The sequence below is a fragment of the Piliocolobus tephrosceles genome, chromosome 3 (assembly GCF_002776525.5).
Source record: "Piliocolobus tephrosceles isolate RC106 chromosome 3, ASM277652v3, whole genome shotgun sequence".
Lineage (NCBI taxonomy): Eukaryota > Metazoa > Chordata > Mammalia > Primates > Cercopithecidae > Piliocolobus > Piliocolobus tephrosceles.
In genome coordinates, this window is record NC_045436.1 from 112635112 (window position 1) to 112648425 (window position 13314).

Genomic DNA, 13314 nt, shown 5'->3' on the forward strand with positions numbered 1-13314 from the left:
GCATCAGTGTTAAGTCCTAGGGTGCATGGCCTCTCTGAGTGGTAGCCGAGGCATCATTTCTTGGGATGCAGGGTGCTGCTTCAACTTAAGCGTAGGGGAAGAGTGACTACTCTGAACGGCTTAGGTACTGTTGCAGGGAGGCAGGGTGCCGCCTCAGCTCTGGCCTGAAAGGGCAGGGGTAGGGGTAGGTGGAGTGACTCCACCTCTGCTTGGCCCTGTGGGAAGGCTGTAACAGCTACTTGCAGCTCAGCTTGGGGCTATCAGGTCACTGGGATAGGGTGGTTAAGTGGCAGCTTAGCCTCAGGGATGAAAGGGAGCTGTGGCTATGCACCCCTGGAGCAAGACACACTCCAGCTGTAGTTTCAGTTCCAAGGTGGTATAACACAGTAGCCACGTGGGTTGTGGGGCACAGCACGGTGTTCGCTCCTTCTCTTGGGGAGCACAGCTATGTGGACTCCAGGCAGGTCCCCCAGCTGGACTGAGTGCCTGTGAAGACTGCAGGGGACCCCAGTGATGAGGTTTGTAGATATCCAAGGTGCTGATGGGGATTTATGGAGTCCTCTTACCTCCTCACCATAAGGAGAAGTTCTTCCTGGTTCCCAGCTAGTCCCAGTTAGGAGACAGGACAGTAGAGGCCCAGGATTTCCTTCCTTTCTCTTTGGCCATCCTGAATTTCTCCGCTCACTGGGGTTTCTGTTACTTCTCTGATGCACTGTGGCACTCTCCCTCACTTATTTTTGTTAAAATGTAGTTGTTTATTCATTGTTCTGGTTGTCATTGTGAGAGATGAGCACCAGGGGCTTCCAGTTGGCCATCTTGCTCAATGCCATAAATCTCCTATAGATAGAAGTCTTTATTTGGTACTTTCTACTGATTTCTGATCAGTATGATCTGAAGAGCTGTAGTTGTACTTTTATTAGCAGACATATCATATATCTTCTCAATTAGCTATGCAAACGCATATATTTAATCATCCAGAGTAATGATGAACACACAGATTTCCTGCTGTACCTCCCTCCCTATACATGCGTCTCTCTCATCTACCTGTAGAGGCACATTAATTAACCCCACACTGTAAATTGATTTTCTTAGTTTCCTCTTCCTAAGCACATTTTACTCCTTAGTTAGCTTTTAACTGACATATGCAAGAAGGATTTACTTTTTTTTTTTTTTTTTTGAGACAGAGTCTCACTCTGTTGCCCAGGCTGAAGTGCAGTGATGCAATCTCACTGCAACCTCCGCCTGCTGGGTTCAAGCAATTCTCCTGCCTCGGCCTCCAGAGTAGCTGGGACCACAGGCGTGCACCACCATGCCTGGCTAATTTTTGTGTTTTTTTTTTTTTTTTTTTTTTTTAGCAGAGACAGGGTTTCAGCATGTTGGCCAGGCCGGTCTTGATCTCCTGACCTCAAATAATCCACCCACCTTGGCCTCCCAAAGGCACAGGCTCACTCTGTCTCGAAAGAATAAAACAAAACAAAAACCAAAAAACAAACAAACACATTAAGTGATACATTATCAAACTGAGGTTGACCTTCTGAGGCAACTTGGAAGATGTTGTTTGTTCTTCATATCCTAAGCTTAAGTTCCTTTTCTGCCTATCTGCTTTCACTGGAAGGGACATCAGACTACCTTCCTGCCTTTTAATAAATCTGCTCTAAACCATTGTGTACAAGGTTAGGTATTCTATTTTTTCTTTTTCTTTTAATCTTTGAGGGAAGATGGCCTTTTACAATTCTCATTCTGGTGTCCATGAGCTGTCTTTGAGTTGTTCCTTTTTTATCAAATCAATTATTATCACTACAAAATAAAGCCAATTCCTATATTTTGTTCTAATTAGAGATGAGGAATAGCCCTCATTCATTCTTACACATAAACAATCTTGCAACATCTTTAGATTTTTTTTTAACTTGAGGTGAGAGTCTTAATTTTTCTTTCAAATTAAAAAAAAAAACAAAACACACCTGGGCATGGTGGCTCACGCCTGTAATCCCAGCACTTTGGGAGGCTGAGGCAGGAGGACTGCTTCAGTTCAGGAGTTTGAGACCAGCCTGAGCAACATAGGGAGACCCCATCTCTGCCAAAACTATTTTAAATTAGCCAGGTGTGGTGGCTCATGCCTGTGGTCCCACCTACTTGGGAGGCTGAAGCAGGAGGATCACCTGAGCCCGGGAGTTCAAGGCTGTGGTGAGCTATGCTTGCACCACTGAACTTCATGTGTAAATATGAATCATTTTGGGAATAAATGAGCAGGAAAGTATGACAGTTGCAGATGTTGGGAGAGAGAAAAACATATGTGGAGACACACCAAGAGAGACATAGACACATACAGAGGTATACAGAGACAGAGCTAAGCAGAGGGAGACCTCAACAGAAACAAACCTTGGACATGCTCTTAAATTGGCCTGAATCTAAATCTGTTCCTTTAGATACTTGGAGTAATATAGGTGTATGGAGCACATTTAAAGAAAACATAAATGAGAAACTGCTTTCCATGTGACACCTCCTTCAAGAGATATGTTGTCCATTTTATAAGCACTGTTTTCTTTATTATCTGAGGAATGGTTCTTACAGAATCAGCAACTATAAAATTATATGTGATATCAGAAGATAATGCCAGGGTATATATGTAGAACAATATGTCTGTGACAGCTATCAATTTATTGGCTCTCAGCTCCGGATTAACCCTTCAATCAAGTGTCTGTGGTGATGGGCAGGGTCCTTTTAAGCATCTCTCCTTTACAGTCAGCACGATGTTAAGCTCTTTCCATAGGGGGCGCTGTTGGGGCCGTTGGTGGCTGCTGCCTGATGGGTCAGTGGTATGGGTGTGAGGACATATGATGGAGTTCTGCTCCAACCACTGCCTACAATTGGTGGTGCCTTGGAACCTTGCAGCCTCATTCTGGCCATAACCTTCTCCTGGGCCTGTGGATTACAAACATGAGCCCTGAAAGAAAGCCTTCCGCAGACACTGGCTCCTCACTCTCTGCAGATCCTGTGCGGATCACCTGTGACCTGGAGGGATCCCACTAATGCATCACGCCTGCTGCAGGCCCTCACTCTCTGTGCACAGCCAGGCCGTTGATTGCTGGTGGACTGACCCTGCCTGCACTCTGGAGGGTTGTCTCCTATGTACTCAGGGACTGCAGAGCAGTTCCAGCCTGGGCAAACCAGCTAACTTCCCTGCTATGTGGGTCGAGTTCAGTTCTCCAAGGAAGTCTCAACCTCAGGGTTGGGACTCTTTTTCAGCTTGTCTTTCCTTGAGTACTCTTCCTTAACTCTAGGATACCAGATGGAATTTCCTTATGTCCTATTGTCACTCGTTTATCAGAATTTAATAACTCTTTATATAAATTATATTTCCCCCGTTCAGCCTACTGTAAAGCAATAGCAATGCTGATGTCTTAGCAAGAAATACAGCTGCCTTTCCACTTAGAGAATAATTTATAGAATGAAGTAGGAATCAGTGAGCCAGTTTTTTCATTCACAACTTTTTTCTTGCCTAATTTTGATTTTAGAGTTTCAAAATTGGGTGACAGCTGCTTTCATTTCTCAAAGGAAATGAACACAGTCTTGTTTCATTAGCTAGACTGTCAAATCCACACCAGGAGAGGTTCTAATTCATACGAAGGATAAAATTTGTGATGAAGCAACAGGAATCTGATTCCCACTGAATCAGTAAAGTTCCCACTGAAAAGGCCAGTTGATTAATTTCAGTCAGGGCAGAACTTAAAATTACTGGCAACGCGTGATAAAACTGATTCCTTTTGAGGAAAAATAATTAGTGCAATTAAATCAGAATAAGTGCATAACTTGTTTAAAACAGATCTAGGGAAGAGTGAACAGGGGACAAAATCTGTATCACAACCTTGGCTATTACATAAAAGTAGTGGAGACAGTATAAACTTATAATTATATAGCTAATAGAATAAATATGACAGGACTTTCAACTTCTAAGGTTATTTTTATTTTTAAATTAATTTCAATTTCTCAGTTTTTTATTTAAATTTTAAAAATTATTCAGATTATTAAATTCATGTTAGTCTTATTGTGATCATAACAGTAGGAACTGTACAGATGATTGGCAGTGGCTCTCAAATGTTAAAATACATCAGAATAACATGGGAAACTTGCTGAAATGCAGATTCCAGCAGACTTGGTTATGTCATAGCAATTGGTATTTTTAACAAGCATTCCAAGGATTCTGATGCAGATCGTATCCTGACCACACTTTGAGAAACCATGATTTAGTTTCTGAATGAGGTCCCCATTAAGAAATGTGAAGTTTTATTTAGAAATTAATAAGACAACCCTTTCTGATATTAAAATGGTCTTTATCATTTTATCCTATGCATCCCAAAGAGTTAAGGCAGCAGGAAATACTTTATTCCAATAATCTATTCCTGTGTAGAAGAGCACATTCACATTCACCTGACCACTTTTTATACCTTGTTAGGAAATGAAGTTATTTCTGGCTGTAGTTCTTCCTTTTTCTAATAGTAAGGTGAATAAAACTCCCGTTGTTCCAAAAGTAAAATAATAACTCCAACCTAACAAGCCAGCACTACCATGGACAATTAAACTGAAGACAAGTAAATTTGGAACTATGTAAGAATAAAAAGCCAACATTTCCCTGGGTATCCAGAGACCCACCATCTTAATAAGAGATGCCTGAATAACATATGAGTTTAAAGGTAGAGCTTAAAGCATGTATTTACCATTTAAACTCATGAATTATTTTAGATGAGATATTAACAGTGGAAGAGTAGGAAAACTGGGATGTCCCAGGCTGTTTCTCCTTTATAGCTCCCTCAAAGGACCTCAGTTAAGCCCACACTCCTCACCTTAAAAGACAGCCACTGATTCTTAGGGGTGGACCCACACTTCTTAATCTTCTAGTCTGGAAACGAGCTGTGCAAAACAAACCCTAAAATGTTCCCCTACAGCAAAGGAAAAGATGTTTGGTTTTGACACCGTCTCGTCTCGTAGAGAAACTCAGGCACTTTCGCTGTGGATCCTCCCTTCATTTTTTGGGGTTAAGTGGCCACCGCAAGAAACAAAACAGCATGAGAAATGGCTGAGTCAACCAACATGTAGTGACATGCCCAGGAACTTCTCAAGTGGCCCAGGAAGTGGAGGCCTCCTGATTTTCCCACAGGACATTGTCCTTTCCTGGAACCTTGCAGGTGGCTAGAGTATCTGCATTTGGAGTATTGCAAGATTATCTCACCTGACTTCTGACCAGAAGTATATCTCCAAAATGATCACATCCACAGAGATAATGATTGACTGTGAACAAACATTCTCAGCGACATCACACGTGTTCTGAAACCCTGACCACCAACTTGCTCCTGACTGTTTTCATGGTCTTGGCAAAGGATACTGTTGTGAGAAAGAAGGATGGTTTCTACTGTAAATGACATTTTAAAAATAGTGGGAGAAGAATGCAAAATAGGAAAGGGATAAATACATAGATTTCTAGCTAAACGCATTTAAAATGAAAGTTTGAAATTTTGGTTAGTGATTTCTTTAAAGCACAGAGGTCAAGTCCTACTACAATAAATATCACATTCACCTAAAAATTGTATTTCAAAGTCTCACTTGGTGCCTTACCCATTTCACATAACAGAACAATGTTTCCATGTAATGAAAGAATGGATGCAATCCTAGGAGTGTCACAAGCTTTCTGATGTTTGTGGCATGCCAAGCAGCATTGCCTGTTACTGTGCTGTGGGAGTCAATTACTTTTATGTCTATAAATTAGAAAAGTGGCGGGTGCAGTGGCTCATGCCTGTAATCCCAGCACTTCTGGGGCCAAAGTGGTAGGATCCCTTGAGCCCAGGAGTTTGAAACCAGCCTGGGCAACATAGTGAGACCCCTGTCTCTACAAAAAATCAAAAAATTAGCAAGGCATAGTGGTGCACACCTGTGGTCCCAGCTACTCGGAAGGCTGAGATAGGAGGATGGCTTGAGCCTCAGAGGTTGAGACTGCAATGAGCTGTGATCACACCACTGCACTCCAGCCTGGGCAACAGAGTAAGACCCTTTCTCAAGAAAATAAATAGAAGTTATTGAGAAAGACTGAATATGTAAAATGTTCCCCAGTCAAATTGTGAAAAATGGTAATCTTGAAGAGTGTTGGGAACTGGGAGCCCCCTGGATTCCTCTGAGCAATTTCACTAAGAATAGCTGTAGGTGTTTGCTGGCTGGCTTCTACCTGGCTTGGCTTGTGAGGGCTCATTCAGTATCAGCAAGACACGCAGGTAGTTACTGATGGAGTTAATTTCAGGCCCATGTTGGCCTAAGACTGATGACCATGCAGTGTAGCTATTGAATGCTGTCACTGGTTCTACTGCTTCCCTGGGAGACAGGACCTCTGAATGAAAACACCCCTGGGAAACCAAGGTGCTGTCTTATTTGTATCAATGGAGTCACGCAGTATATAAGCTCCAAAGAACAAAGCCATAGCTTTGGTTGACTATGCAAAGGAAACTTCTGGGTGGCCAGTTCTTTATAAGTTAATCAAAACACACCTCTACCAAAGACCCAAACTATAATTTTGATATTCTTACCTAGGAGATAAAACTTCATTAAGTAATTAAAATGTACTAAGGGGAGAAGGGACATTTGGTTCCCTTGTCATTTTTTTTTTACTGCAAAATTTTACTCCCCCAATTTTCTAACACTGGCTACTAAGAAACTCGTAAACCCAGATCAACAAAGGTGGCCACCAGCCACAGATCAAATGTGAAATAACAGATCTACCTACAGCACAGCCTGGGATGTACCATCTGCTCAAAGTATTAGGCTACTGCTATCTCCAGTAGCTGTAAACATAGCCTGGCTGCCAGTCCATAACTCCTCGGCCTTCCACTTCGTTTTTATAGGCTTACAACTGGAGTTACAGAGTAACCTCTGAAATGTTATTATTGAAACACCATAAAGCAAAATCAGTCTTCAGAGGTAAGGAGGGAGTTTTTAATCAAAGTGTGGTTGACAGGTTTGACATTTTAGAAAACTTTTTTTTTTTTTTAAAGCATCATTAAAACAGTCTCAATAAACAGGCCGTGTTTAGCCCAAATCTTGTTCAGGAGAACAGCGTGGGTTCCGTTTTGAATTTTGTTGGATTCTGGATGTCCTCCTCCTATGATATAGGTCTGGGAGTTGTTGTCTTTCTTAATAAAATTTAGCTTTGTTTCCCCACCAGTGATAATGACATGAAGCACTAGGAAATGATGCAATAACCGCAGTGCATGAGGCCTTCCTCCTGGGGAAGGTGTGATACAGGAAAAGAGCAGGGGAACAGGACTCCCCCATACTCGGTCCAGTGGAAGTGCAGAATGCCTGCTCGTGTTTGTAAAAAAAAAGACAGGAATGTTAAAAAAAAAAGTCTTCACGCTCAACGTGACTGTCTTTGGAATTCATTTCATTAAGGTTTTCACAAAATACAAAGCTCAAACGTAATCGTCTACGTCCACCACAAAACAGAATCAAATAAGTGGTTAGCACAACAAACATAATGATCTTTTCCATTTTAAAAAATATAAATAACAATGTTCAAGATTTTACAGTTTTCTTAGTGTGTGTCTTTTTAAGGCTTTATGTTGCAGACCCTTCATTAATGGTACTTGTACCCTGCCATCAGGATACACTGCCCACCAGCAAGGAAGGCCACTGTGGATACATTCCTGAGGGGGACACACACTGATCCATGTTGCCTCAGCCTGTTAAAAACTAAATGATCAAACACCCTCCAATCAGTTCTCAGTTTCATTAACTTTCTTTCTACTACAAAGTAATAATAGAAAGGGGTACGTGTCCAGCAGCATTCGAGCTCTCAGAAGATCAATCAGGAAGGGCAAGAAGGAAAAAGGCTTCCTCCTGAAGAGAATTTTTTTCCTTTCATCCAGAACAGACACCAATAACCCAGATAGTTCAAACGGTGGTTTGTACTGAAACATTTTTCAGATTAAATAGTGTTGAGAGAAACAGTGATCTTTTGGTTGGGTATTTTAGAAGAGGTTAAAGTGGAGAGGTTAATGTTGGGAAAACACCACTGAAAGTACAGCCCCCAGCAGGAGTGGGCTCACTCGTGAGGTTTGGGGGCAGAGCCAGGGCCCCAGCCTTGGGAATGAAATCTGAGGGCAGGCTCTCCAGCAGACACTTGACCTGCTCCTGACCCAGTTTGATCTTGTCGTCCAGTTTCCGCTGCTCGATGAGGAGCGTGGACTTCATTTTCACGAAGTGCTGGTAGTCCTGGAGCTGCTCCTCTGAAAGGTAATTGGCCAGGATGCCCAGCACTATCCGCTCCCTGCGATCCAGGTTCTCCTTCAGCTCCCGGGCGTCCTCATGCTGACCAGCCAGGATCTTCCTTTTCTCGTAGAGAGAGCTCTGCCAGGGAAAATCAGACAGATCAATGAGGGCCAGGGAAAAGGAGAAAAGAGCCAGACTCCCTGCAAGGACACCTCTGACAGGACTGGGAAATATCTAAGCTCTAATCTATTGTCACTCCTAAGTAAGGAGGCTAACTTTTTGAAAATCAGCTTATTATCCTTATATTACATATTACAGCATTCTCTAGTTTGTAACATCATAGGGTAGCTTCAGTTTGAGAGGTGTTACATTAAATTGGGGATAAAACTGCTTTCGGATTCTTGACTTAAAAAACCAATAATCAGCTGGGCATGGTGGTTCACGCCTCAAATTACAGCACTTTGGGAGGCTGCGACGGGTGAATCACTTGAGGCCAGGAGTTCAAAACCAGCCTGGCCAACAAGGTGAAACCCCGTCTATACTAAAAATACAAAAATCAGCCAGGCATGGTGGTGCATACCTGTAGTACCAGCTACTCGAGAGGCTGAGGCATGAGAATTGCTTGAACCCAGGAGGCGGAGGTTGCAGTGAGCCGAGATTATGTCACTGCACTCCAGCCTGGGTGACAGAGTGAGACTCTGTCTCCAAAAAAAAAAAAAAAAAAATCAAGGTAATTTGAGTATATACACTAATATGGTGGTTCTCAAGGTGTGGTTGCTGGACCAGCAGCAGTGGCATCACCTGGGAAATTGTTAGAAATGCAAGGATTCAGGCCCTCTTCCACCTCCTGAATAAAAAACTCTGGAGGTGAGGCCCAGTAACCTGTTTTAACAAGGCTTCCAGATGATTCCTTTGGGGCTCAAGTTTGAGAACCTCTCCCTAATTCATAATAACAATGAGATCATCATATTTCCCATCTCTAAAGAAGTCAGTTTCCATTTTTTCAGTTCTCTTTTGCAGGCCTCTGAATCCAAAATGAGAGAAATTCTGTTGAACAATGATGGCAATGTCATACTCTTAAGAGTTTCTTATGCTTCTCTGTGATATTGTAGCATACGTTATCTTTAATGTGGTTCTCTGTCCAACATGCTGACACATAATATCATTTTTAAATTCAAAAAAATTTATATTTAACCATTCAGACATTTTAGGCAAAGTAATTAAGGAGGCAACCCCCCAGCCAACGTTATACTGAACAAGGAAAAGTTGAAAGCACTCCCCCTGAGAACTGGAACAAGACAAGGATGCTCACTTTCACCACTGCTATTCAACACTGTACTAAAAGTTCTAGCCAGAGCACTCAGGCAAGAGAAAGAAACGGCATCCAAATTGGTAAAGAGGAAGTCAAACTGTTGCTGTTTGCCAATGATAGGATCCTATACCTAGAAAACCCTAAAGACCATCCAAAAAGCTCCTACATCTAATAAATGAATTCAGTAAAGTCTCAGGATACAAAATCAACGTACACAAATAAGTAGCACTGCTATATACCAACAGCGACCGAGCTGAGAATAAAATCAAGAACTCAACCCATCCACTTTTACAATAGCTGCAAAAAAATAAAATACTTAGAAATATACCTAATCAAGGAGGTTAAAGACCTCTGCAAGGAAAACTATAAAACACTGCTGAAAGAAATCATAGATGACACACACAAATGGAAACATACCGTGTGCTCATGGATGGGTAGAAGCAATATTGTGAAAATGACCATACTGTCAAAAGCAATCTGCAAATTCAATGCAATTCCCGTCAAAATACCACCATCATTCTTCAAAGAACTAGAAAAAACAATCCTAAAATTCATATGGAACCAAAAAAGAGCCCACGTAGCCAAAGCAAGACTAAGCAAAAAGAACAAATCTGGAGGCATCACATTACCCAACTTCAAACTATGCTACAAGGCTATAGTCACCAAAACAGCATGGTATTAGTGTAAAAACAGGCATATAGACCAATGGAACAGAATAGAGAACTCAGAAATATAGCCAAATACTTAACAGACAACTGATCTTCGACAAAGCAAACAAAAACAAAGGGAAGAAAGGACACCCTATTCAACAAATGGTGCTGGAATAATTGGTAAGCCACATGTAGATGAATGAAAGTAGATCCTCATCTCTCACCTTAAACAAAACTCTACTCAAGATGGATCAAGGACTTAAATCTAAGACCTAAAACCATAAAAATTCTAGAAGATAACATCAGAAAAAACACTTCTAGACATTGGCTTAGGCAAAGAGTTCATGACTAAGAATCCAAAAGGGAATGCAACAAAAACAAAGATAAATAGATGGGACTTAATTAAACTAAAGAGCTTTTGCACAGCAAAATACAGCAGAGTAAACAGACAGCCTACAGAGTGGGAGAAAATCTTTGCAAGCTGTGTGTCCAACAGAATACTAATATCCAGAATCTACAAATAAATCAGCAAGAAAAAATCCCATCAAAAAGTGGGCAAAGGACATTAATAGACAATTCTCAAAAGAAGATGGACAAATGGTCAACAAACATGTGAAAAACTGCTCAACATCTCTATCAGGGAAATGCAAATCAAAACCACAATGCGATACCACCTTACTCCTACAAGAATGGCCATAATCAGAAATACATGTCGGCATGGAGGTGGTGAAAAGCGAACACTTTTACACTGCTGGTGGGAATGTAATCTGGCACAACCACTATGGAAAACAGTATGGAGATTCCTTAAAGAACTAAAAGTACACCTACCATTTGATCCAGCAATCCCACTACTGGGTATCTATCCAGACGAAAGAAGTAATTATATGGAAAACACACTTGCACACCCATGTTTATAGTAGCACAATTTGCAACTGCAAAAAAGGGAACCGGCCCAAATGCCCATCAATTAGCAAGTGGGTAAAGAAAGTGTGGTATGTGTTTATATGTGTGTGTGTGTATATATAGTATGTGTATATATGTGTATATATACATTTATATATGTGTATATATACATATATATGTGTATATATACATTTATATATGTGTATATACTTTATTTTCTTTATTCACTTGTTAATTGATGGGCATTTGGGCTGGTTCCTTTTTTTGCAGTTGCATATTGTACTGCTATAAACATGGGTGTGCAAGTGTGTTTTCCATATAATTACTTCTTTCGTCTGGATAGATACCCAGTAGTGGGATTGCTGGATCAAATGGTAGGTGTACTTTTAGTTCTTTAAGGAATCTCCATACTGTTTTCCATAGAGGTTGTACTCATTTACATTCCCACCAGCAGTGTAAAAGTGTTCACTTTTCACCACATCCATGCTGACATGTATTATTTTTTTATTATGGCCATTCTTACAGGAGTAAGGTGGTACCACATTATGGTTTACACACACACACACACACACACACACACACACCCCATGGAATATTACTCAGCCATAAAAAGGAACAAAATAATGGCATTTGCAGCAACCTGGATGGAGTTGGAGACCACTATTCTAAATGAAGTGACTCGGGAATGGAAAACCAAACATTGTATGTTCTCAGTTTTCAGTGGGCTAAGCTATTGAGGATGCAAAGGCATAAGAAGGGTACAAAGGACTTTGGGGACTCAGTGGGAAGGGTGGGAGGTGGGTGAGGGATAAAAGACTATACATCAGGTACAGTGTACACTGCTTGGGTGATGGGTGCACCAAAATCGCAGAAATCACCACTAAGAATTTATCAATGTAACAAAACACCACCTGTTCCCCCAAAACCTACTGAAATTTTTAAAAAGTGATTGTAGAAAATTAAGATGAAAATAAATCAAGAAATAAGATCACTTAAGTATACCTCAGTATAAATAGCTTATGTAGAGTTATCAAAGGCTCATGTGTCTTTGCCCTAAATCTCCCTAAACTAGCCTGTCACATCTTACATAATAATGCCTGGGGGAAAAGTGAAGAATTAAGGCTTATTGGCATAAGTTTCCTTTCCCTAAGCAGAAAAACATACCTTAAAAAAAAAAAAAAAAAAACCCCGAGGGACTGAATTTGAATGAAGGTGCCTTTCAAAGTACCATAGAGATATAAGTTAAAAAATTGAGAATTTTTTCATCACCTACCTTAAAAAAAATATAAAATATTTTAGACATCAGTAATGTATAGAGAATGCCCATCACTCTGTATACCTATCATTAATGATGCCAAATCTTAATATGAACACTTTTTTCATATTTGCTTCAGATTAAATTTTTTAAGAGATTCAGCTGAAGCCTTGTAGATACTCGTCCCCAATTCTGGTCTTCACTACTCCTCATTGGGTAACTATTTTTCTTCCTTTTCTCATTTCTACTTATAGTTTTAGTTTCTTAACAAAGACCAATCATGATAAAAAACAATACTGCTGTAGTATTTTTCAGGTGAGCAAACTTACTTGTATTTAAGAGTGGAGGCGTGCATGTAAGTGTTGAATTTAATTCGGTTCTAGAACAATTCATCTTGCCCTAACTAGAAACTTCTCTAGTCTTTCTTATCTCAGTTATCTAGAGCATTCATCCAGGTGGCCCAATAGGAAACTTGGAATTATTTTCTGCTCTACCCTTCCCCTCATCTAACATGCCCCTTGCTAATCCAAATTCATTCTCTAATTTATTCCCTCTTCTCTATCCCCAGGACAATTGTGTACATCAATAGCATAAACCCTCCTTGTCTAGACTATTACAATGGGCCTCCCAACTGTTATTTTAACATCAATCTTGCCCTTCCCCAGGCTGACTAAGTCATGAAGTTAGTTCATGACTCTTCCCGACCGACCTACAGGCTGAAGTCTAAAGTCTAGGCTATGACTGCGGTAAGGTCTTTGTGATGATTTTCCGTGCTGGATATTGTGTCTGCCTCTCCAGGTCCGCTCTCCTCTGCCCTGTGCTGAGGGAATCTGAACTCTAGGGGTTGCATCCACTGGGCTCCCTTGCTGTCTGGATTTGACCACGGGGAGTGATGGAAAAGAGACTGGAGAGTGCAAAAAGCAATTGTGGCATGTATCCCTGGC

At 40.9% G+C, this 13314-nt stretch overlaps 1 protein-coding gene across 2 annotated transcripts in view; it reads right to left on the bottom strand.

Moving 5' to 3' along the window:
- Positions 1-7408: 7408 nt before the first annotated feature.
- SHROOM3 (shroom family member 3) overlaps positions 7409-13314 on the bottom strand; it is a 351019-nt gene continuing 345113 nt past the window's right edge. For both annotated transcript variants that reach the window (XM_023222578.2, XM_023222579.1), the window contains one exon: positions 7409-8388. In XM_023222578.2, coding sequence (XP_023078346.1) covers positions 8020-8388 — 369 coding nt within the window. In that variant the 3' untranslated portion in view covers positions 7409-8019. The remainder of the gene's footprint in view (positions 8389-13314) is intronic.